The sequence below is a fragment of the Petaurus breviceps genome, unplaced genomic scaffold (assembly GCF_028583685.1).
Source record: "Petaurus breviceps papuanus isolate PSGF00001 unplaced genomic scaffold, PetGlider_PUasm1.0 229, whole genome shotgun sequence".
Taxonomy (NCBI): domain Eukaryota; kingdom Metazoa; phylum Chordata; class Mammalia; order Diprotodontia; family Petauridae; genus Petaurus; species Petaurus breviceps.
Genome location: NW_027185903.1, coordinates 14,619,840 through 14,646,611, shown reverse-complemented (window position 1 = coordinate 14,646,611; position 26,772 = coordinate 14,619,840). Strand labels below are relative to the sequence as shown.

At 37.9% G+C, this 26,772-nt stretch overlaps 2 protein-coding genes across 7 annotated transcripts in view; one reads left to right on the top strand and one right to left on the bottom strand.

The window, feature by feature from the left end:
- Positions 1-19,980, bottom strand: part of POLK (DNA polymerase kappa) — a 119,702-nt gene extending 99,722 nt beyond the window's left edge. For 2 of the 4 annotated variants that reach the window (XM_069096241.1, XM_069096245.1), the window contains exon 1: positions 19,696-19,979. The gene's annotated coding sequence lies outside the window, so the exon portion shown is untranslated. Of the gene's footprint in view, positions 1-19,695 lie in introns of all 4 variants that reach the window. The other 2 variants (XM_069096242.1, XM_069096247.1) reach the window with 2 other exon arrangements.
- Positions 19,981-20,002: 22 nt separating this feature from the next.
- The window catches only part of CERT1 (ceramide transporter 1), a 173,253-nt gene continuing 166,483 nt past the window's right edge, over positions 20,003-26,772 (top strand). For 2 of the 3 annotated variants that reach the window (XM_069096249.1, XM_069096248.1), the window contains exons 1-2: positions 20,003-20,021; positions 20,373-20,507. In XM_069096249.1, the coding sequence (XP_068952350.1) occupies positions 20,016-20,021; positions 20,373-20,507 (141 nt within the window). In that variant the 5' untranslated portion in view covers positions 20,003-20,015. Of the gene's footprint in view, positions 20,022-20,067; positions 20,508-26,772 lie in introns of those variants that run through there. The other variant, XM_069096250.1, reaches the window with a different exon arrangement.

Below are 26,772 nucleotides of genomic sequence, written 5' to 3'. Positions count from 1 at the left end.
TGTCTGAGGGTGAATTTGAACTCAGGTCCTCCTGACTCCAGGGCTGGTGCTCTATTTACTGCGCCACCTAGCTGCCCTACCATATCATCTCTTGATTGAACTATTGCAATAAGCTCCTAACTCTTCTCCCTGTCTCAAGTTTCATCATCAATCTAGTCCATCCTTCTTTTCAAGCTAAATCAATACATCTAAAATGCAGGTCTGACCTCATCCCTCCTCTGCTCATATTCCAGGGGCTCCCTATTTTCTTTAGCATTGAATATAAACCTCTCTATGTGGCATACATAAAGCCCAACATAATTTGGCTCTAATTCACCTTTCAAGGCCTACTCTACCTTTCCTCTCTCTTCATGGGCTCTGTGATTCGGCTAAACTGGCCTTCTCATTGTTCCTCCAACATGCCATTCCATATCTCATCTCTGTGACATTACACAGTCTTGTACTCTCATGCCTTAAAATCACTAGTTTCCTTCAAAGCTCAGCTCAAGCACTAACTTCTACATGAAGTCTTTCAACTGATAACTGAATCTGTATGTACCTTTCCCCCAAATTACTATTTATTTTCTATATATTTATGCACATGTTGTCTCCTCCTATATAATGTAAGCTTCTTGAGGATAGGAACTGTTTCACATCTTTAAATTCTATATAGTGGGTTCTTAATAAATTAAATGCTAGTTGAATAACCACTTAGGACTAATAATCATTTAAAAATGTAACTAATTAGCCATTCAGACTGGTGCCTAATAAACTGTTGGCTGATTAATCACTTAGAAGAGAACTATATGATTCAACAATATGTGAATGAAAAGTGAAAAATTCAGTTAAATAACTTGTTTTAAGGTAAGTATTTTTAGGTGCAAAAAAAATTCAAGTTAAAAAAATTGCTATTTAAAACTGCTGACCTCAGATTACAGCAATCATGAGTGAGAAGAAACAGTATGATAGTGCTTTCATCTTTAGGAACAAAAGTGCCTTGTATGCCAAGTTATTATTACAATAACTTGTACATTCATTGGCTGAATCATCTATCCATAAAAACTAATACTTTTCAATGGATGTTAAATATAGCTAAGAAATGGCATTAGATACAGAGAACAAGTTGTTGATTGCAAAATGATTAACTTGATTCAGACTCAAGAGAACTATTAAACTATTTATGGTTGATGAGATATGAAATTTCTAACATGATTTTCTAGTTATTCATTCTAAATTACACGTAGAATAAGGATATACAAGAATATATTATATCTTGGTTTTTTTTTAAAGATGGATTTCCTTTAGGGACAACTGCTAAAATTAACTGGGGAGGAGGAGTACTGTACAACATATATTCTACATATGTAATCTTAGAGAAATACTGACTATTCAGAGATGATGAAAAAAATGGTTGAAAATGTAGTCATTTTTCATGGCTAGAAAAAGAACCCATGAAAAAGAAATAGCTAAATTTTAATGTTTTTATCATCTTTGAACAGGAGTTAAAAATATGTTCATTTTATCCCAAACCAAGTCTAAATATAAAACTACATGTTTTATTTATGATTTTTCCCTTAGTAATAAAGTTTTTAAAAATCAACATGAGGAGAAAAACTTTATCAAATCTCATACACTTTAATTTGATACATGTTTTACAAATAATTTCAGAAAGCAGTGATAATCTAAATGTTCAATAAATATGAACTATATTTTCATGAGCTGTATATTCACCAAATATCATGTGTAGCATTAAGAAAATAAAGTCCATTTTCTCAATTTTTATGTAGAAGGGCATCTTAAAATCATAGTAATATGAAAGTAGAAAAAATTTTGATCTATGATAAATTGCTTCTTAACCAAGAAATAAAAGAAAAAACTTAATCTGTAGGTTTCATCAATAAATCTGTCAAAGGATTTCTCAGTGTAGCACAGGGGAAAAATGGTTAAAAGTAGAGAACTCAAAATCAAATGAACAAACTGAAAGGAAATGTGTACTTTCAAAGACAGAATGGAGAATAACATCACTATTCACCCAATGCTGATGTACTTTGCCTTCAGTTTAAAGGGATTTCATACTGTTCCAATGAGAAGTCAAATACCACAGGTTTTTTTCTAAAATATGTTTTGAATGTTAAGAACAAAACTAAATATTTTAGTCTAACTAAAGACCATGATATGCATTCTAAATTTTTCTGTGTACAAAATTTTTTCCTGAAACTAATTTTTGTTCTTTTATGTACACCAAGAAACCCATGATGACACAAGATGACAGAGAGAAGAGGAATCTCCTTTGCAGCTGCTACCAGAGTTATGTCCCAAAGATCTTCAGATCTGATAGTTTACCCTTGCTGCTGGCTTTAGCATTTTCCTTTGCAGGGACAGGAAAACTGCTGGTGGAATTTAAGGCACACAGTTTCATAACCAGAAGAACGTTCCTTCATGCAGATAATGTAAGTGGTAATACAATGACCCAACATAAATTTGTGCTAGTGTTAAAATTGAACCTCAAAGACTTGTGTGTGACCTGGGGCAAGTCAGTTAACCCTGTTTGACTCACTTTCCTCATCTGTAAAATGAGCTGGAGAAGGAAATGGCAAACATCAGTATCACTGCCAAAAAAACAACAGATAAGGTCATGAAGAGATGAACATGACTGAAAAACTACTGAACAATGAAACTACACCACAAATTTGTTCTGCTCTCATGTGAGAATTTCACTTCTCAGTATAAATCTGCATAGATCCCCTTAGAACACACCTCAGGGAGTCCATGAGTTTGTGGTTTATAAAAAATTTCAATAATTGTATTTCAGGATAGTTGGTTTCCTGTATAATCCCATCTATTTTATTTTATATGTTTAAAAATATCCAGAAAGGGAGTCTATAGGATTGACAGACTGCCAAAAGGATCCATTACACCAAGAAGGTTAAAGACTTTTGCCTTAGAATATCTATGGCAGTTTGATCAAACAGTTCAAACAAATTATGCAACAAGCATTTATCAAGTGCCTACTATGTGAAGAATATTGTGGTAGGAGATACGAAGTTTAGATAAGGCACAATCCCTGCCATCCTAGAGGTTACAATTTAGTAGAATAAGATTAAACTGCAGATAAATTACATGAAACATTGATTAGAAAACTGGAGAACAATTATAGTGAAGTCTGAGGTGTAAGTGTTAATAATGTGATTGGTGAATGAGAGGAGTGTTATTGGTTAGACAATGGATCACAGAATCATAGATTTAGAGCCAGAAGGGATCTTGGAAGTCATCTAGTCTGACCTCCTTTTTTTAGAGATGAGGAAACTTTGGTCCACAGAGGTGAAGGGACTTAGTCCACTGCTTTTTAAAGTACACCACTCTGCTCTCAGGTTTCACCAGGCTGGAACCGCTTTGAGTAAGGAATCTGCAACTCAATGAATTTGCTGTCTAAGAACCATACCAGCCAAGGCCAAGAGGCTTAAAATCAGCAAGTTGGCTCTTAGGAAGAGAATTCTTTGGCCCTGGTGACCCATGAAAGAGGAAAAAAAAAGTATAAAATGCACTAACCTCCCAGACCCTACCCAGTCATGACAAACTCCTCCTGCTCCCCAAGTAATGCTAGCAAAGTGGCAGAAAAGGTGGTAGGGGGTGATTTAAAAAAAATTACAATGATTAGACTGTTTACAAACATGAATTTAACTATTAGTATGTAAAATACAAGATCTTTGTCCAATGATCAATGAACTGATAAAAGTGCTCGAGGTTCTTGCCAATATTTGTATTCTTCCTCTAAATGAACATAAAGAAGTTGTAGTTAATGGAAAGACAATTCACCAGTTCTCTTTGTAAGGGTGAATAAAGAAATTGATAGTTTCATTGTGTGTCTAAAGGCAACAAAAATACCATTTCATGGGGCACTTGATTATCTTTCCCAGAATGAAAAAATGCCAGGAGATTACTATGAAGAAAATTGCAATTTATACACTGGCATCTATTGCAGTGGACAAAGATTTAGGGATGTCCTACCAAAAATGTGACAAGATCCTCAAAAATTTACCTTCAAAATCAGTGATTACAATGTAAACATAGGTACAGAAGAGTATGGTAAAAAAAAATACATGTGGAAAAATACAATTCAGGATAAAGAAATGAAAAGATCTAAAGAATCATGTATTGTTATATACAATAAATACTTTCTTCAAAAAAGGAACTGAAACGCACTAGGCATGGGAAGTTGTCATAAAAAAACGAAGTTGAGAGGGGCAGGCCTGGAAGCGACTGCACAGGGCAGGCCGGGAGGAGGCCTGACCAATGTGTGGGGCAAGTTGTCCCACCAACCACAAGGGCCACTACCAGGCCTTTCACCAAAGGGCTGGGACTGGAAAGAGCAAGGTAAGAACCAAATGCAGGGCTCCTGTCCAGGCCAGCAAATACTCCTGGGACTACCACTCCATAGCCCAGAAATAAAAAAAGCCCCTATCAGGACCTCCAAGGACCAGGATGGCAGAGTGAACCCAGCCTGCTCCAACCCTCCTTCCCCCCACCATCGAAAACATAGTAACTATTGCTCCAGGGCAAAACCTTAAACAGTAAAGGCTTGGGAACCCCAGAGGAAGTGTGTGGCTAGGGCCCTGCCTCAAAATGGGTAGAAAGCAGACTACAAAGACAAAGACTCTGGAGTCCTACTATCCTCAGAGGGAGGAACCAAACTCAGAGGGAGACAATGTGGACTTCACACCCACAGCTGAAACATCAACAGGGAACGGGTCCCAACCACAGAAAGCTCTTCTAGATGAGCTCAAAAGTAACTTTGAAAACAAAACGAGAAATAGAAGACAAAATGAATAATCCTTTCAAAAATTAAAACTGCAGAATTAGAAAAACATTACAATGAAGAAAACAGCTCCTTAAAAAGAAAAGTGTGTGATATGGAAAAGGAATTCCAAAAACTAACCAAGGTAAAATGATTTGCTAAAAACCAGAATCAACCAAATTGAAACAAATAACTCTATGAGGAACCAAGAATTAGTCAAACAAAACAACAAGAATGAAAAATTAGAAAAAGAGGTAAAATATCTCAATGGAAAAATAACTGATCTGGAAAACAGATCTAGGAGAGAAAACCTGAGAATCATAGGCCTACCAGAAAATCATGATGAAAAAATGAGCCTGTACAACATTCTCCAAGAGCTCATTAAGGAAAACTGGTCTGAGATACTAGAACCTGAGAATAAAGTAGAAATCGAGAGAATCCACCTGGCACCTGCTGAAAGAGATCCCAAATTGAAAAGTCCTCGAAATGTTCTGGCCAAACCCAAGAACTACCAGGTAAAAGAGAAAATACTTCAAGTGGCCAGAAAGAAACAATTCAAATATTGAGGAACCACAGTGAGGATTGCACAGAATTTGGCAGCCTCTACACTGAAAGACTGGAGGCAGTGGAATTCAATTTTCCGCAAGGCAAAAGAGCTTGGTTTACAACCAAGGATCACCTACCCTGCGAGACTGAGCATATTCTTCCGTGCAAAGAGATGGTCATTCAATGATATAACAGATTTCCAGAGCTTTCTGATGAAAAAGCCAGAGCTCAATGTAAAATTCAACCTCCAACTACAAGATGCAAGAGTGACATAGAAAGGTAAACAAGGAAAACACACACACACACACACACACACACACACACACACACACACACACACCCCCTGTTATTTAATAAGAGCAAACTGTTTATAGACAAGTAGAGGGTATGAGTATAAATTATACCAAATGATGATTTTAAAAAATCTTATTAAGGGCTACAAAGGGACTGCAATGGAAGAAGAGGAATGAATAAAGTGGAAAAGGGTAAATTATGACAAACAGAGATGCATAAAAACAATATAGAAGAGGAAAAGAAGGGAGGGAGATGAGTATTATATGAGCTTTTCCCTCATTGGGTCTGGTGCAAGGAGGGTATAACACAACCAGTTAAGCATAGGACTCTATGGAGAAGAGAAGCAAAATGTATCATATTAGAGGGAAAGAGGGGAGAGAGAGGAGCTTTGCATGAGATTTGTTCCTGTCACTCTTGGTGTGAAGAAGAAATAACATACTTCATTAAGTATAAAATTATTCTACAGGCAGTAGGAGGGGGAAAGGGGTATGAAATGGAGGGGTGGTTAGTAGGGAGGGAAGAAGCAAGGGGGAAGGGAAGGAAAAGGGAGGGGAGCTGATAAGGGAATACTGAGGGAAGCGGTGTCCAAAAGGAAAACTATTAAGGAGGGGAAGGGAAAAGGGGAGAAAAAATACAAGCATTAACAGGGGAGGGAATAGCATGGAGGGAAAGAAACAGAATAATCATAATGGTGAATGTGAATGGAATGAAATCCCCCATAAAATGGAGGTGGATAGCAGAATGGATTAAAAATCTCTTACAATATTCTGTTTACAAGAAACACATCTGAAACAGAGGGATACACACAGGGTAAAGGTAAAAGGCTGGAGTAAAATATATCATGCCTCAGCTAAAGTAAAAAAAGCAGGGGTAGCAATCCTTATCTCAGATAAAGCAAAAGCAAAAATTGATCTAACTAAAAGAGATAAGGAAGGAAACTATATCCTGTTAAAAGGCACCATTGAGAATGAAGCAATAACATTACTTAAAATATATGCAACAAGTGGTATAGCATCCAAATTCGTAGAGGAGATGGTAAGGGAATCAGAAGAAGAAATATATAGCAAAACTATACTAGTGGGAGACCTTAATCTCCCCCTCTCTGAGTTTGCTAAATCCAACTTCAAAATAAACAAGAAAGAAGTTAAGGAGGTGAATAGAATTTTAGAGAGGGTAGGTATGACAGGGAGAAAACTGAATGGGGATAAAAAGGAATACACCTTCTTCTCAGCAGTACATGGCACATACACAAAAATTGACCATATACTAGGACATAAAAACCTCACAATTCAGTGCAGAAAGGCAGAAATAATAAATGCATCATTCTCAGATCATGATGCAATAAAAATCATATGCAAAAAAGGGCCATGGAAAGACAGACTAAAAACTAATTGGAAACTAAACAATTTAATCCTAAAGAATGAGTGGGTCAAACAAGAAATCACAGAAACAATCAGTAACTTCATTTTAATGAGACAACATACCAAAATTTGTGGGATGCAGCAAAGGCAGTTCTTAGGGGAAGTTTTATATACCTTAGTGCATGCATGAATAAATTAGAGAATTGGGCACGCAACTGAAAAAGCTAGAAAAAAAAAACAAATCGAAAGTCCCCAATTAAATACTAAATTAGAAATACTGAAAACCAAAGGAGAGATTAATAGAATTGAAATTAAGAAAACTATTAAATTAATAAATAAAACTAAGAGCTGGTTTTATGAAAAAAAAAAACAATAAAATTGATAGACCCTTAGTCAATATGATAAAAAAACCCCAAATTATGAGTATCAAAAATGAAAAGGGTGAACCTGCCACTAATGAAGAGGAAATTAAAACAATAATTAGGAATTATTTTGCCCGGTTGTATGCACATAAATTTGACAATCTTAGTGAAATGGATGAATATTTAAAAAAATATAGGTTGCCCAAATTAACTGAAGAGGAAGTAAATTAGTTAAATAACCCCATCTCAGAAAAAGACATCGAAGAAGTCATCAGTGAACTCCCTAGGAAAAAATCTCCAGGGCCAGATGGATTTACTAGTGAATTCTATCAAACATTTAAAGAACAATTGATTCCAATACTCTACAAACTATTTGGGAAAATTAGTGAAGAAGGAGTCCTACCAAATTCTTTTTATGACACAAATATGGTACTGATACCTAAATCAGGAAGAGATAAAACTGAGAAAGAAAATTATAGACCAATCTCCCTCATGAATATAGATGCAAAAATTTTAAATAAAAATATTAGCAAAAAGACTACAGCAACTTATCACAAGAATAATACACTTTGATCAGGTAGGATTTATTCCAGGAATGCAAGGATGGTTTAATATTAGGAAAACCATCAGTATAATTGATCATATCAACAATAAAATTTGCAAAAAGCACACGATTATCTCAATAGAAGTAGAAATGGCTTTTGACAAAATATAACACCCAGTATTATTAAAAACACTAGAAAGAATAGGAATAAATGGAGCCTTCCTTAAAATAATAGGTAGCATCTATTTAAAGCCATCAGCAAGTATTACATGTAATGGGGATAAGCTAGAAGCATTTCCAATAAGATCAGGGGTGAAACAAGGATGTCCACTATCACCCCTCTTATTCAATCTGGTACTAGAAATGTTAGCAGTAGCAATTAGATAAGAAAAAGAAATCAAAGGAATCAATTTAGGCAAAGAAGAGACCAAGCTATAACTCTTTGCAGATGATATGATGATATACTTAGAGAATCCTAGAGAATGAAGTAAAAAACTACTTGAGACAATTAATAAATCTGGCAAAGTTGTAGGATATAAAATAAACCCACATAAATCCTCGGCATTCCTGTATATTTCTAATGAAATTCAACAGCAAGAGATGGAAAGAGAAAACCCATTTAAAGTTACTGTAGACAATTAAGCCAGATCTAACTAATTGGAAAGACATCAATTGCTTGTGGCTGGGTCGAGCTAATATAATAAAAATGACAATTTTACCTAAATTAAATTTTATATTTAGTGCCATACTAATCAGTTTATCAAAAAACTACCTTATAGAGTTAGAAAAAAAAATAGTAACAAAATTCATTTGGAAGAACAAAAGATCCAGAATATCAAGGAAATTAATGAAAAGGAATGCAAGGCATGGTGGACTACCTATACCAGATTTTAATCTGTGCTATAAAGCAGCAGTCCTCAAAACTACGTGGTACTGGCTGAGGAATAGAGTAGTGGATCAATGGAATAGATCAGGTACATGAGACTCAGCAGTCAATGACTATAGTAATCTATTTATAAACCCAAAGACCCCAGTTTTGGGGATAAGAACTCACTATTTGACAAAAACTGCTGGGAAAACTGGAATATAGTATGGCAGAAACTGGGCATAAACCATTATCTAACACCATATATGAAAATCAAGTCTAAATGGGTGCATGATCTAGGTATAAAGGCTGATACTCTAAGCAATCTGGGAAAGCAAGGAATAGTTTACCTGTCAGATTGGTGGAGAGGGAAAGACTTTTTGACCAAAGAAGAATTATAGGGCAGTATAAAATGTAATATGGATAATTTTGATTACATTAAATTGAAAAGCTTCCATACAAACAAAGCCAATGTAATCAGGATTAAGAGGGAAGTAGAAAATTGGGAAAGAATTTTTACAACCTATGTCACCAATAAAGGATTCATTTCTAAAATATACAGAAAATTGAGACAAATCTATAAGCATACAAGTCATTCCCCAATTGATAAATGGTCAAAGGATATGAACAGGCAGTTTTCAGGGGAAGAAATTAAAGATATTTATAAGCATATGAAAAAATGCTCTAAATCACTATTGATTAGAGAAATGCAAATCAAAACAACTCTGAGGTACCACATCTCACCAGTCAAATTGGCTAAGATGACAAAACAGGAAAATGACAAATGCTGGAAAGGATGTGGACAAACTGGAACACTAATGCATTGCTGGTGGAGTTGTGAACTGATCCAACTATTCTGGAAAGCAATCTGGAAAGCTATAAATAATTTCGTACCCTTTGACCCAAGAATACTACTTCTAAGGTTGTATCCCAAAGAGATCATAGAAGTGGGAAAAAGACTCATAAAATATTTATAGCAGCTCTTTTTGTGGTAGCAAAGAATTGGAAATTAAGGGGGTGCCCATCAATTGGGGAATGGGTGAACAAGTTGTGGTATATGCATGTTCTGGAATACTATTGTGCAGTAAGAAAAGAAGAGCAGATGGACTTCATATTTACCTGGAGAGGCTTACACGAACTGATGCTGAGTGAGAAGAGTAGAGCCCGGAGGAATTTGTACACAATTACAGACACAACATATGTGTGACGACCATCTTTGATAAACTGGACTCTTCTCAGCAAACCAGAGACATAAATCAAACCCAAAAGACACATAATGGAGACAGATGTTTACATCCAGAGAAAGAACTGAGATTGAACCCAGATTGAAGGAAACTCCCTGCCCTTTTTCGTTTTCTTGTTTAGTTTTGTTTCCTCTTTCCCATTCTTCATTCCATCTGTTACAATCCTTCTTTACAACCTGACTAATGCCTAATGTGAAAGTATTTGCAGATACTATACTTGATTGTATGCTGCCATGGCAGGGGAGCGGAGGAGAAAAAATTTGAAACTCAAGGAATTGTGGTAATGAATCTTGTAAACTAAAAGTAAACAAAAGAATAAAGACCACCCCTCCCCCCAAAAAAACCCCCAAAATTGATAATTTTAATTCCAAAATTAATCTAGCTAGCTTTCTTCCTTTTCAAATCTAGGTCCATCTCATAATGTTGGATAGACTGTTTAGAGTGTCAATCGAAATGTATATTGAAATCGGTGCAAGAGATATTCCTTTTCCACTTGAATTTTTTCTGTATGGATGGACAGGTCAAAATTCTTTTACCACAGTTCTCTTCCAGGATGTTCTTCAATGCCAATTAACACATTGTCATCCACAAAATGGGAACATCTGCAAGATTTCACCATCCATATTCCAGTTGAACCTGGACTCTTCGCTGACTTTCCTTCATCACAGTGATGAATTCCTTTAGTGACATACATTTCCCTGTTTTATACCTTGACTGTTGTTTATTATCAAAGGGTCTGTGAAGAGGTTTATTTCTTTTCTAACTGGTTCTAAGGAATCCTGAATGATCATGTTTTATGGATGGGAGATCCCTTACAATAAAAAAGCCTATATGTTAAAATTTATTTGTTCATTCTTTAAACAGGACACCTAAATTGTGTAAAATAATGCATAAACTTTTTCTACTAAACAGTTTAAAAAAAATTCTTCCCTCTTAATTGTAGCAGCATTCTTATTATTGAAATTCACAACACTATCACTTTTAATTTCTTGGCACTTAATGAAACATCCTAGTTGTTTTTTTTAAAACACTATTTCTTATTTTTGTTTCTTCCATTCTAGTGACACTGTCAAATATATGCACTAATTCAAGAGCAGAGTTTTCACAAGAAAAAAAAATCTATTCTTCAAGATTGGTTAAGGTAAAGAGGGAAAAAGATTCTTTGCTATAAAGGATGACTTAGAAGAGAGAAGCATAAAAAGGGAAATCTAGACAATACAAAATATATTAGTAAAAACCTATTTTAAAAGATTAAGAGAAATCTGCAAAATTTTAATTCCTATTTGGAAATATGAATAGGAGGTATGAGCTGAGCATGGAATTAATTCTTAGTATAAGTCAGCAAGTTAGGCTCATCTAAGACACAGTGAAAAATATTTCTTAAAATTCATTCTAAGAGTCAAGATGGCGGATTAGAAGCAGGACCTCCACTGGGCTCCGGCTTCCACCTTCCCCAATCCATGTAAGAAGGGACTCTAAACAAACTTTGGAGCTGCAGAACCCACAAAATAACACAGAGAAGCTAACCTCCTGCTGAGGACAGCCTGGCAGGCTGGCAGGAATCAGCCAGCACAGCACTCTGGGAGCCCAGCCCAGCCCCACCCCTCGGCTTTAGCCCCAAGGAGGGCCTGACCAGCCTCTGGCCAGAGGGACCCCAGATCAGCAGCAGCTGTGGTCCTTTCCAGATTTGTCAACACAGAGATGCGCACCAAGGACAAAGTGAGAGGTCAGTGCAGTCTGGACTTTGGTACCCAGTAAGTGGGAGTGCATGGCTTTTGCCCCCAGGGCAAAAAGCCGCTGAGATGCAGGCACAGCCAGCCAGAGCCAAGTGGCAGCTTCAGCTCCTGGCCTGCAGAGTATAGGGGAACCAAGGACCAGTCTGAGGGGTAATCGCTCTTGCTTTAACCTTCTTGGATCTGGATTGCAGTCTAGGGTGGAGGTCCTGGAGTGTGTGTCCAGCCTGCCAGAGCGTGTGGAGACCTCAGAGAGGGAACCCATCTAATACCTCCAACAGCTGAAAAAACCCCAGAGTTTGGGATGAAAACTCCCCTTTCTGGTGGCAGTCCTACTGTGGCAAAAAGCCCAGGGGTCAAGTGAACAAGTGGCGACATGACCAGGTAAAGTAAACAAAGCAGACAGAAGATTCCAACATTAGACATTTTTGGGGACAGATTTTGGGGACAAAAAGGAACAAAGCATGGAACAGGAGGAAGACAGTGAAGTCAAAACTCCTGCACCAAAAGCTTCTAAGGAAAATACAAGCTGGTTACAGGCCATAGAGGATCTTAAGAAGCAGATAAGAGAAATGGAGGAAAAATATTATGAAATGAGAGTCAATGGCCTGACTGAGGAAAATAATACCTTAAAAAATAGACTAACTCAAATGGCAAAAGAGGCTCAAAAAGGAAACGAGGAGAACAATGCTTTAAAAAGCCAAATTTGCCAGATGGAAAAAGAATCTCAAAAGCTCAATGAAGAGAATCATTCCTTCAGATTTAGATTGGAGCAAATGGAAGCTAATGACTTTATGAGAAATCAAGATGCTTTTAAACAGATCCAAAGAAATGAAAGAATAGAAGGCAATGTGAAATATCTCATGGGAAAAACCACTGACCTGGAAAAGAGATCCAGGAGAGAGAATTTAAAAATTATTGGACTACCTGAAAGCCACGATCAAAGTAAGAACCTAGAAATCATCCTCCAGGAAGTTCTCAAAGAAAACTGCCCTGATGTTTTAGAACCAGAGGGCAAAATAGAGGTTGAAAGAATCCACCAATCACCTCCTGAAAAAAGATCCCAAAAAGAAAACTCCTAGGAATATTATAGCCAGGTTCTGGAATTCCCAGATTAAGGAGAGAATATTACCAGCAGCCAGGAAGAAACAATTTGAATATTGTGGAAACACAATCAGGATAACCCAGGATCTGGCAGCTTCTACATTGAGGAATTGAAGGGCTTAGAATGCGATATTCCAGAGGTTAAAGGAGCTGGGATTAAAATCAAGAGTCACCTACCCAGCAAAACTGAGTATCATGTTTCAGGGGAAAATATGGTCATTCAGTGGAATAGAGGACTTTCAAGCATTCTTGATGAAAAAAACCAGAGTTGAACAGAAAATTTGGCATTCAGATACAAGAAGCAAGAGAAGCATGAGAAGGTAAACAGGGAAAAGAAACCATAAGGAACTTATCAAAGTTGAACTTTTAACATTCCTACATGGAAAAACAATAATTGTAACTTATGAAACTTTTCTCAGTAGTTGAAGGGAATAGAAATATATATATATATACATATATATACACATATACATATATATGTATATACATGTCTATATATGAGGGTATATGGGCATATGAATACATATGTGAATGTGTTATGTATGAATATGTTTACAAGTATACATAGATAGAGGGCACAGGACCAAGTTAACAGGAAGGGATGATACTTAAAAGGTGAAATTAAGAGGTGAGAGAGGAATATAATGAGAGGAGATGGGGAGACACAGAATGGGGTAAACTATCTCATATAGAAGAGGCAAGGGAAAATGGTTTTAATGGAGGGGAAGAATAGGAAGGCAAAAGAGAATGGGACAACCTTATTCCCATTGAATTTGGCTTGAGGAGGGAATGAAATACACACTAAATAGGGTGTCTCACCCTCTAGGAGAGTAGGGGGGAAGGGGATGAGTTGGGGGATGATGGAAGGGAAGGCAGGCTGAGGGGGAGGGAAGTTGGAAGCACCCACTTTTGAAAAGGGAAGGGATCAAAGCAGAGAATAGAACAAGTGGGAGGTGGGATAGGAGGTAGGGAAATATAGTCAGTCTTTTACAATATATCTACTATGTTATTGTTTTGCATTAGCCACATATGTAAAACATATACTGAATTGGTTATCTTCCCAGTAAGGGTGGGAGACAAGGGAGGAAGGGAATGAATCTGGAATTCAAAGTTTTAAAATCTAATACTCAAATATATATATAAACTATTATTAATACTATTTTACATGTAATTTGGAAATAAGATATACAGGCACTGGTGCATAGAGATCCACTGGAAAAGTCTAAAGGGGTATGCGAGAAAATATGGGAGAGAGCAGATTGGAGGAGTGGATATCCTGTGGGACTGCTATTTTGGGGCAGTGGATAGGGGGAAAATGGGGAGAAAATTTGTAACTCAAAATCTGGTGGAAATGAATGATGTAAATCAGAAGTTAATAAAGCATTTGAAAAAAAATTCATTTAAAAAATGCATATATTTTTAATGATAGATAATCCTTCTCCCTGTAAGTCAAATGCATTTATTTTACAGATCTATTTACTTATGGACACTCAAAGCTTCCCATTACTTTTATATTTTGAGGATCTGTAATTCCACTTGTTTTTGTCGAGGGCAGTACCAATACTCTAGACACTCATGTTCACAACCTCCCAATCACCTTTGACTCCTCACTTTCCTGGTACTAAGCTTCTCTGAACTTATCAAACTCAAAGCCTTTCTCATTTGGTAGAACCTTCAGGGCATATACTCCACTGGCATAGCCTTTAAAGACTTAAGATACCCAAATATTATAAATAAATGTTAGTTGAATTGAAAAGAATGCACAAGTGAAACAATTTTCAAACTTCGCCTAGCATATGCAAAAACCTTGTCAGGACTCTTATATGGTGTCTCCCATCTACTGAGGACCAGGTAGTATGCCCAGAAAGTATGGAATAAAAATTAAAGAAAGTAAAGTTTCTACCATAACCTATTTGCATATTTCTCTTCCCATCAATTCCAAATTTATATTGCTGCCAAGGTGATTTCTTTTTACATTATTTTGTCTTGGTGGTAGTCATTGAAATTGTTAGAAAGCACAATAAGGCCCCAATTACTGTGATCATTGAGTAAATTTCTTCTGATGATAAAAACGATGGTCATAAAAATATAATATCTACAGCCAAAGTCTTCATTAACATTTTTAGTCACATGTGATTTTTTAATTTCTTTAAATTTCTTTTCATAATCTTAAAAATAGGAAATTTTATACTTTGAGGGCTAAATAAGAAAATTATATTTTAAAAAAATGATACTTTTACTGAATTTTAAATATAAATGTCTATGTAACCAACATATTTTATAAAATATATAAATTGTGATTATGCCATAATATGGAATTATTAATAAACAATGTGTAATTATTAGTAATTATATGTGATTAATAAAAGATCAACAATAGCCTTTTCTTTTTTCTGTATTTAAAAGCTATATTGGAGAAAAATGATGTTTTTGTTTTAAAGAGATAATTGTTATCTGGCCTAAAAATATACATAATATATGACAAATTTTCTTAGTCATCTAATTTAAATACATTTCAAATTTTCAAAATTTACATTTGAAAATTCTTTATGGGCAGCTAGGTGGCGCAGTGAGTCGAGTGCCAGCCCTGGAGTCAGGAGAACCTGAGTTTGGTTCCAGCCTCAGACACAACACAAAAAAGCTAGACATGTGACCTTGGGAAAGTTACTTAACCTCAACTGCCCTCCAAAAAGAAAAAAAAAACTTTATAAAATTCTTCTACCTAAATTCTGTTAAGTCTTTCTTATTATATGCTACTTAATAGTAAAGGAATATACTGCAAGTTGTTTAGTAGAAAGAGTACCAGACTTTGAATCAAAAGATCTAAATTTGAGAAATTTTTTGACACCTAATATTTGTATAACTGGTGGCAAGACCCCCTTTCCTCACTGGACCTCAGTTTCTTCACCTATAAAATCAGAAAGTTAGACTACATGATTTCTCAGCTTCCTTCAATCTCTAAAATTACTTATGATCAATAAGAAATCAACATAAGGTGATCTGAAGTTTATAAATGGATTATGCTCAAACAGTTCTTCTGAATATGTTCTTTGGTCTTCATATTTTTCCAGAGAATCAATGAAATACACAGTAATAAGTTCTCAGGCTGGCAAGAAAAAAAAGTCTATTTATTTAGCTAATAATGTATCTATTATTGAACTAGTACTAATAATGTTATAGGACCTAATGGCCATTTATAACAATGTTTCTATGAGAAAGTATTTCCAGTTCCACTTTGGTAAGTCAGGAACATTCTACTTCTATGGACATGACATTCTGACAACAAGGACTTCTTTATCTTCAAGACACAGAAAGTGGCTCCCATGACCTGAGACTGGGATAAATAGAGGTCTGAGATGGTTTAGGATTTATCAAGTGTGTTTCTGTATGCTGCTACAGCTATAGAACCCCCTCAAATATCCCTACATACATATATGATTGTTCACTTTTGTGTATACGAAAATTTACACACATATTTATAGAAGTTTCTTTAATAGTTTATACAAAGGTGTGTAGATGTGATTTTCTAACAGCTGCTTATCTTTATGCAAGCAAGTATTAAAAAGATAGCTCTCCAATAGCATGTTTTACATAATTGAACATTCCACCTTTTGAAATGCACACACATATATGCAAATGTTTATAACAATTTCTTCAAATCCCTATATGATGCCTTTACATATATTGCTTCCTACTCATATCTGTTTTCCACATGTGTTCCTTCACACAAACACATGGCTTTGACATGACAAATGATGGGAATAGTTGGTCTGTGCTGAAAGGGCTGTGAGAACATAGGCTCAATGATAAAATGCTGGTGGAGTTATGGTGTGGTCCAACCATTCTGGATTTCAATTTGTAACTAAGAAGAGTAACTAAACTGTCTATATCATTGACCTTGCAATCACACTACTACTTATATACCCAAGGAAGTCAAAGATAGAAACAAGGTTCAATACATGCAAAAAGTATTTAAAGTAACTGCTATAAATACTGGTAGCAAAAAACTGGAAACTGTCATTATCCTTCAATTGAGCAATGACAACAAAAACTATGGCACATGAAAATAACAGAAAATACTACTATCTAGTAAGAAATGAAGACATGGAATTCAAAGAAATGTGGAAAAATCTGTATGAAATGACCCAGAGTAAAATGTGTATAATGAAGAGAAAAATGTACATGACTACAGTAATAAAAATGAAAATAACACCAATAAGAAATAAAATTCTAATTAAATGAAAAACCCATCAAGGCCCTGGGAGAAGAAATAATGAAACATGAATTCTCACTCATGGCAGAGGTGGAGGAATCTATATTAGGCCAGAATTTTATACACTGTCAGATTCAGTCTTTGTAAAATAGTTTTTCTTTGTCACAAGGGAATGTGACTGGTAGGGGTGGGGTGGGGGTAGAAAATGAAAGTGATATAAAAACCAAAAGCATCAAGAAAATGTATTTTTAAAAATCATGGTTTTATGTCTCCTTCTTCTTAGTAAGAAGCTAGAAATGTTTCAATGAAAGAGAGAAGAGTAAAAAAAGGCCCTGCTGCTCAAAGTATTGTTCCTTTCTTCCTCTTTTGCCTAGTGTTGGATATGTGATGGTTTGGTGGGGAGTGCCTACCCCCAAGGAAGTAAAAATCAGAGCCAGGAAGGGGCAGTGAGAGGCAGATGAGAGGCAAAGGAAACAGGGTCTGCAGCAATCAGTGGGAAGGAGGTGGTAGAGAGAAAGGAAGGGGTGCTATTGTAATTATGTTTGGCTGTAAAGAGAGAAATACTGTTGAACTGGTGTTAGTAAATAGGAGACTGCCTGTTGATTCTCCCTTAGTATATAAGATAGGAAGTCTATATAATAATTTTATTAAGAACAAAAATAACATTCATATTAAAGATAATTCTACTACAATTTCCTAAGGTGATAGAAAGACTAATAAAATAAATTTTCATTGTAATGTATTCAAATCACTGTGAAGAGGTCTTGTACTAGGAAAACTTGAAAACAGGTTAGTTACATAGAGGAACAAAGTGGCAAGAACCTTTAAAAAAATTCTCATATTAATATGTGAAATAACTTCACAATGAATGAGTAGGCACTACAACAGCTCTAAATGCTGGTAGTTACAAAGGTATAATTAACTTAAGAAGCATAGAATGTAATATAAAATTTTAAATAAATATATGATGCTTCCATAAATATTAACTCTATTATTAAATTAATTTCTCAATAATTCATTGTCTATTTTATAAGAAATCAGGATTTTAAATATATTAAAAATACAACTTGGTAACAGCATCAATAAATACTGAGTTAAAACAAAATTTTATTACAATATCTCTTGAGTTTGAAAAGTATTCTGCATTTGTAATTCAATGAAGATGAAAGAGCTCTTCATCTTATTTTTTGAGTGACACCTGTGACTTTTAATGCTCTAGGTTTATTTTTTAACGTTTTCACTCTAATAATAGTACTAATTTGAACTTGGTTCCATACTTTGTAAATACAACTTGAAGATTTTACTGTAAAACAGGTACCTCTCATGTATTAACCAGAAAGAAACCATAACTCAAAACTCATGATTTTTAAGTCAGGAAATCAAAACAAGCCCTGGGGTATGAGAGGCACAAAAACCACTCCCATAAAATTTCCTTAACATCTTGCCCATGGTCATACAGCTAATTAAGGTGTTTAAACAACACACACATATACACAAAGGATTCCAGAAATTTTCACATTTCCTCTGGAGTTTATGAGTAAGGGCATTTCTATTTTGACAGAACTAAAACAAGTAATTCTGACGCTTCACAAGAAATACGGCTTAGGCCAACGAGTATTAATTACATGCACCCTCAAATCAACTTTATAAGGTAAATTTTGGAGAAGGTATAAGATAAAAAAATTTAGGCAATAAGAACCCTAGGACAGAAGGTCTCACGTGTGTGTGTATGTGTAAGGGATGGGATATGAGGTGTGGAGTTTATCTGTGTTGTAGCTTCCTATTTTAAACAATACTTGCTAACAAGATCTTTTGCTAAACGCAGTCATTTATTGTTTCACAAGGTGTACTCTCTTAAGGCAAGGAACCTGGAGCCTGGCCCAGTCAAGTTGCTCTAATTCCACCTTTGTACTTTTATACTGTTGGTGAGGGTACAGGCAACAGAAAATGAAAGGTGACAACTCCTTTTCTTCCCTCTCTAGGTAGAAGGGAACTCACCTCTTAAGATTAACTGGTTTTGAAACTGACTAGACTATCAACTAGTTCAATTTTTAACCTTACCCAGCCCATTTTACAGAGAAAACTAAGGCTGTCTAATTTCAACTTCAACTTATTAACTGCCCAGAAGATGCAAGAATTGTGCTAAGGCGATAAAAAGAAGAAAACTGGTTGACGCTATGCGAGATGCTCAGTGACGGGTCTCGCAAGAACTAAAAGCGCCAGTGGTAGCTAGCTACTCGCCCCTGTCTTTCATCTAGTTCCTTCAGCATCCCTACATGCCCGGGCATCTTCTGTGGTACAAGCTAGGGCTCCCCGGGGTGCGCACGCGCACAGACACCCAGGCACACCGGGTCGGTCAGTCCAGGGCCTACGCGGGGTATCTCGCTCCCGCCAGGGAGTTGGGGAGCGGAGCAGCGTAACGACCTAGAGCCCCTCCGAAGGTCGGCTTAGGGTTCCCCGGCCTCTCTAGAGTCTACGGGAAGGAGCTCAAGTCCGGTCCTATCCGGACCAGCCAGCAGCTAGGTGGCTCTTCACTAACGCTTTGGTCCAGGGGTTGAGAAGAGGGTATGTATGGGCATGGAATCCAGGGGCCGCCAGAGAATACTCACCCCCTGCCCCCAGTATAAAGAGACACCACCCGCCTGACCCACTCACCAAAGGGCTTCAGAACCGCAACTACACCTCCCGGCGATCCGCGCGCTCTGCAGAACACTACACCTCCCAACATGCAGTGCGGCTAATCTTCTCTCTTACACCCATCTTCTTAGTTACCCGAAACCGGGAGGCGGACTACGATCAGGACTTGCCTCTCAGTCTCGGCCAGAACCGCGGCCCCGCCCCTCACCCACGTCTAGAATCGGGCGTGTTGCATCACACGCTGATGGGCGGGTCGAGGAGGGGGCCGGGAGAATGGGAGGGATGAAGGGGAGGGGTAAAGAGAAGGGGGAGGGTAAATAGTGTCTAGAGCCAGGAAGATGGCGGCAGCGGAGGTGTGAGCGAACCCTAGTCCCTGCAGCTGCGTTTTCTCCTCCCTCCCCTCACCTTTTCCCTTCCACCCCTTCTCCCTCCGACTCTGGCACCGAAGCGGGAGCGCCTTGGGTGGCGGCGCTCGGCGGGTCGCAGGGGTGACGGCGGCGGCCGACAGCTGGAAGGGCAAGCTCCCTTCGCCGCTCCTTCTCCTTCCCCGGTCCGCTCGGTGCCCGGCAGCGCGGCGGCGCCCGGGCGCTCGGGCTCCGTCCCATCTCCTCCTGCCCCCAGCGCCGGGGCGGACCCGCGTCCCGACCCCGGACCCTCCCTCTCGGGGGCTGGGCGCCTGTTCGGGCGCAGCGCAGGCAGCGGGGGCCGCTCTCCTGCTTGGCTGTCGCGCCTCCATGTCGGATAACCAGAGCTGGAACTCGTCGGGCTCGGAGGAGGATCCGGAGACCGAGTCCGGGCCGCCTGTTGAGCTCTGCGGGGTCTTGAGCAAGGTGAGGACGCCGGCCGGACCGGGAGGGGGTCGTTACCTGGCGGGCCGGGGGTGTGGGCTGGGTCGGGGTGGGGTCCGGCCGGACCCTGCCCGGAGCCTGCGGAATCCAGGGCCGGATCTTACGGCCGCTGCCGGGGAGGCCGGGGTCGGGAGCGGGGTGACCGGCCCGGATAGCGGGGCTCACCCGCGGCCGGGGAGGGGGCGGAGGGAGAGGGGGTTACAGGAATTGTGTCATAGCCAGGACTTGGGTGAGCCCGGCGTGGGGGGTGGGAGGGCGGTGGCGGCCGCAGCAGCTGAGCCGGCTTTCGGCAGCGTCGCCAGCCAGGGCTGGGGGGCTGTTGCCGCGCCCCCAAACGTCGGAGGGTGTCGTGCCTCGGGCCTGGGGCAGAGGCCGTGGAGGCTCGGAGGTGTGAGCCCGGGGGCGGGGCCGGCGCCTAGGTGGAAGCGGCCGAGGCGGCGAGATGTCTCCAGGTCGGAGCGAGGTGGGGCTGGATTCCCCCGAGTGGGGGGAGGGCTTTCGAAACCCTTCTCCCCCCCTGCCCTTCCCTGGGACAGAGCTTTTCGATGCACACGTGACAGACACAGGAGAAACATTCATCTTAACCTGGGCCACGTCAGACTGGAGCCCGACCTTTAAGTTCAGGAAGAAATGCTGGGGCAATACGTTCTTCAGCTTAGGGGTGGGAGAGCAGGATGAGGATTGGTAAGAGTGATTCCGACTTTTCCAGGATCTCTTAAATCTTTTTCTAACGATCAGTATGAGCTAGTGTCTCTCCTGGCAGAAAGTAACTGCAACCTCCCCGCGGGCCCCCCCCCCCACCCCATATATTTGGTTGAGTAAAGAGTTAGAAGACCTAATTGCTTACTAAATGCTGGCGACTTTTAGAGGGGAGTGAAGTGCTGTTCTGCCCTGACTGTATTGATTTAAATATATGTGTGTATGTTTACATAGACACACGAGTGTCTAAGTCTCCACCATTTAATAAGATGCATATTTGTATATATACATATATACACACATACATGTGTATGTACATGTATTAAATATTGAATTTGTTTTCCCAACAGCTTTGAGAGAGGACTGGAGCTAATACTTGTCATACTAGTCATGAGATAGTAGGTCATGTGCAGCCCCTGAGTACTAAGAAATCCACAGTACTTCCAATAGTTCATAGTTTTGGTTAACCATTTGGACTTGGTTTGTAGAATTATTACATGGGGTACTTATACTTAAATTATCTTTACACTGTACAGACTAAAGTGAAAGAGGTTTAGAAAAGGGAGATACAAGTCCTGACATACTAAATATAATATTTTGTATTGGGACAATTGAAAGTTTCTTGGGTCTTTAACCCTACCACCACACTTCGGATTTAGGGAACAAATTCTTGGATCTTTCATCTCAGGAATTTGCATTGAACATATGTTTTTGAGCATATTTTAAGTTGAAAAGCCTTTGAAAAAAACTTTATTTTGACTGCCATATTTGAATAATAACAACCAATGTTTCCCACCAGTCAATAAGCATTTATTAAGCATTTACTATTTATTAGGTGCTGTGCTGGGGGTACATAAACAAAAATGAAAAAGTCTTTGATCACAAAGGAACTCACAATTTCATGTGAGTAGAAGAATGTGATCTTAAAACGTTGATAGTTTGATATCCCTTCTGATCTTGATAAAAGTGATCAGCAATATATTCACATTATTTCATGAGATTAAAATCTATTTCTAGGCAGAATCTCCACCATATATGTACATGCATGCACACACACACAGAAATATCTATCTACATCTCTCTTTCTCTGAACTATTGTATATCCTACTTTGCATCCACAGTTATAATTGATTGTGATTCCTCTTTGAGGACACAACGTTCCAAATGACTATTGCCTACTTTATATAGGTTAGAAGGCTTACCAAAACACTAGTTTTAAGTACTTAACAAAATGAAATGTACAAATTATTTTAATGGCTTCAACACACACCCCCTTCCTCTCCCTTCCTCCCTTCACTGTCTTGAAAACTGAGAGAAAATTCTCACAAACCTTTTTGACCTCCTTTTTCTGATTTAGGTTCAGTTTTCAAATTATAGAAGTTAAGGAGGCAGCTAGGTAGTGCAGTGAATAGAGCACTGGCTCTGGAGTCAGGAGGACCTGAGTTCAAATTTGACCTCAGACACTTGACACTTACTAGCCTGTGTAACCTTGGACAAGTCACTTAACCCCAAGTGCCTTGCCTTCCCCCTTCAAAAAAAATTTAGAAATTAAGACTGTAAAAATCCTCCTCTTCAAATTTAGTTTCTGTATTGAGTTAAGAAATGTCCAAAATGGAAGCTCAGGAGAGCATCTGCTTTAGCCTTATTTCACAGAGGGAATGGGGGTCAAACACACTGATTTATTCAGGATCAAGGAGCTAAGAAGTAGAAGAACCCAGGTTTTTGAACCCTTTACCTGGTACAGTCCTAGACTACCTTATATTGCCTTGAAAGTATATGTAATCAATAAACTACACTTGTTAGCTGTCAAGAAAATACTTTTCTCATGAAATTGTAGGTAATTTCCTTAAGCAAGTTTTAGAGTATTTTAACAAGGATATAGTTTCACGTACCTGATTCTCTTAACAGTAATTTTGATTATCAACAGTTGTAATGAATATCTGTGTGTGAGAGGTACAGTGGGGATTTTCAGTAGTATGAAGTTGTCATCCCAGAAGTTTGGGATTTAGTAAATGCATTTGTAAAGCTAGGTGAGTATTTTTGAGTTTGTGGTTTGTGTAGACTACAGTTTACCTCAGGAAGAATTTGTGGAAGAGCTACTATTCAAGAAGTATTTGAAATATGTGAAATATTTGAAATAAATACTATGTGACTTAAACTTTTTTAGGCAATATATGGGTTATAAAATGTAGATATGTTCTGTCCCTCCAGGAAATATATGAATGGTAGTGTATGATCCAGTGGCATTATGTGTGGGACACCATATGAGGTCATCATTATGTGACATTCAGGAAAACTTATGAGGTGGAATTTGCTTTGAACAGTAGGTGAGATCTAGTTTGCCAGAAATTAAGTTGAAGGGTAGTACAATCTGCCTTGGATAACTAAGATTGAGTTCGATTATGAAGGATGTTAGATACTAGAGTGAGAAATTTAAACTTGATTCTCTAGGCAATTGAGTTTTTTAAGCAGCATATAAAAAAGTATTTTTAAGAGATTTATTTGGTAGTGGTATTCAAGATCAATTTTGTGTGACATTACATAACCATGTGCAAGGTGTTGGGGAGACAAAAACAAAAAAAAACCCAAAATGGTCGTAAACAGCAGAGACAGGATATGAACTGACATCCTCTAACTCCAGAGTCAGGTCCCTCTCTTTTTCAGGTCACACATTTTCCAGTCCTTCTTCACAGTTTCCCAAGTAATTTAAAATTAAAAAAAAATTCCAGTCTCATTCCTTTGCTTAGAAACTTTAAGTGACTCCCTGTTGCCTACTAAATAATGTATAAATACAATCATATAAATACATTCAAAGACGTCCACAATCTGGCAGTTTACCTTTCCAGTCGTATTTCAAATTACTTAACATTTTCTGTGGTTTGGCAAGACTATATTATTCTTTGCCACCCTGTACCTTGTTCCTTCCCTGGTCCTGGCCCTGTGCCTGTACTCACCTTGTTGACCCCACTCCTTGACTAGAATGGAGCCCCTTTGACTTGTGTCACAGCTCTGCTTAGTTGCAACATTCTCCACACAAGTCTGCATTTATTAGTCACTTAGTGTGTGTTCATTGCTAGGCATACTATGATGAAAAAGGGAAACATTCTCCACCTTTGGGGACCTTGTAGTCTATTGTGTGTCCCCTCATCTTTCTCTATTCCCCTCCAAAACCCCATTATATTTTTGCGAGCACTTTTTCTGGATCTCCCTTGCACTTATGCTGCCATGTGTTACAATTATTTGCATATATGTGATATCTCCTGTATTGTTTGAGTTTCCTGAGGGTAAGGATTGTGTAATTTCAACTTTTAAACATTTAATGTTAATTGAATTGACTTGGTGACTTAGTATTAAGGAAGCCAGAGGAGTCAAATATGACTCAAAAATTTTAACTATGAGTAACTTGGAGAATCAGTATTGTTAAACAGAAAAGTATGGAAGTTGTTTTTCTTTTCCACGAGTGGGGTGTGGAGAGGAATTAATAGAATATTTGTACTTTGATGCCCTTTTCAGTTTCAAACTCAATACTAAGGGGCATTTAGCAATCTGTGGAATTAGAACTTGGATGATAGATCAGGGCTGGAATGACAGATTTTGATTTGGAAGTTAGTCAATTTAGATATGATAGAACATTAACTTTAACTATTATACAGGAACATCAGAAGAGGATGGAGTCATTTAAAAAGATGGAAGAAGATGAGGCAATAGGAAAAGATTTTAACAGTTCATATAATGAATCTATTTTAATTTTTGTAATTTTATTTATGCATCTTATTGATATGTAAAAACTTTGTGTCTTTGTAAGGGGCTATGATTCTGCCTGGCAATTAGTTATAGCAAGAGAAAAGACAAGTACTAGAAACAGCTGAAGTATGCTTGTAAAAAATTCTCTACTCAATGCTCTTGATTAAAAATACACCTTTAACTTGTAAAATTAGCTACCCATTCTTTAAATGTAGTATTGAATTCTTACTCTTAAAAATATGTATTTATAAAAATTCTGTGTACTGGTCTTTCATTTGTAGCTCTAGATCTTTGTGTTATGAGTCATTATTGTAATAACATTTGGATGTAACAAATAGGAGAAGTGTGGAATAGTGGAAAAAGTTTGTCTCAGGATGACTTAGGTTATCCCTCTGATACCTATTGACTATGACCTACAACTAAGCATTTATTTTTCGGTGCCCCAGGCTGGATTCTTAAGAATATAAATTTTGTTGCTATAGTTCCTTATACCAATTACATCACTGGTGGAGTTAATTTTTTAAATCACAAGTATGTAATTTTGGATTATTAGATTGAATTAGACTTGAAATAGGCATCAGTCCAGATGGTGAAATATTGGTGTTAAATGAGATAACAAGAAAGTAGGAGGAAACAATTTAAGCAAACTTGTTTTACCTGTATGGCCATGACTTTTTCTATTTCAAGTCCCCTGGAAATGTTCATTATATAAAGAATTGCAGTCAGTGAGGAGTGAGGCAGGAAAGGGACAGAGAAGAAACATTGTGAAGAAGAGGGTACCCAAATGAAAGAATCAAGGGATCTTTGCAGTGGGAACTTAAGGAACAGCAGAGAAGCTGCATTAAACACCAAAAGCCTTTGCTTCAAACCAGTTTTCTTCTTGTTTGTATTTAAGAGGAGTAAAACTGATTTAGGAGAATTCATTTATATAGTGAAATGCAGAATCTTGCAGTTGAAAGGGAATGCAGACTAGTATGATATGAGCACCAGATTTGGAGTCAGAGGACCTGGGTTCAAATTCTGACTTTGCTACATAGTCTATGCAACTTTATCCATCCCTCTCTACAATGAAGGATGAGGACTCAGGGACCCTTAAGATAGCTGGAAGAACTCTAACTCTACTTTCTGTAAATCCAGTTCACTTGTATGTGAACAAAAATCCCTTTTTCAGTATATCCAAGAGTCATTTATTTAACTTTTATTGTAAAACTAGTTAGCAGAAACCCATTATGAACTCAGACTCCCTTCTCCCTTCCCTCTTTCTCCTCTCTCCCCCTACATCTGGGAAGCTATAATGTAAGGAAATATTTCCTTACAGTTAAGCTAAAAATCCGTGGCTGCAACTTTCAACACATTTGTTGCTCCTGGTTCTGCCCTTTGTGGTCAAGCAGAATAAGCCTGATGCACTTTATATCCCTTCCAATAGCTGAAAACAGCTTTCCTGTCCACTTTAATTCTTTTCTTCAGGCTAAATATCTCCAGTTCCTTCAAATCTTGTGACATGTTCTAATTGCCCTCTGTTTGTTAATGTCCTTCCTAAAATGTGATGTCCAGATGTAAACACATTATTCTAGATGTGGTCCTAACCCAGGGCAGACTGTATAGCAGGATTATGATCATTCTTTTCCTGGAAACCATACTTTTCAGTGCAGCTTAGGATCCTATTAGTGTTTTTGGCTTCCATGTCATACTGATTTGTATTTATTTTACAATTCCTCAAAACCCCCAGATCTTTTTCATATAGATTGCTTTCTAACCATTCTTTTCACAACATGTGCTTGTGAAGTTTTTTTTTTAATGTAAG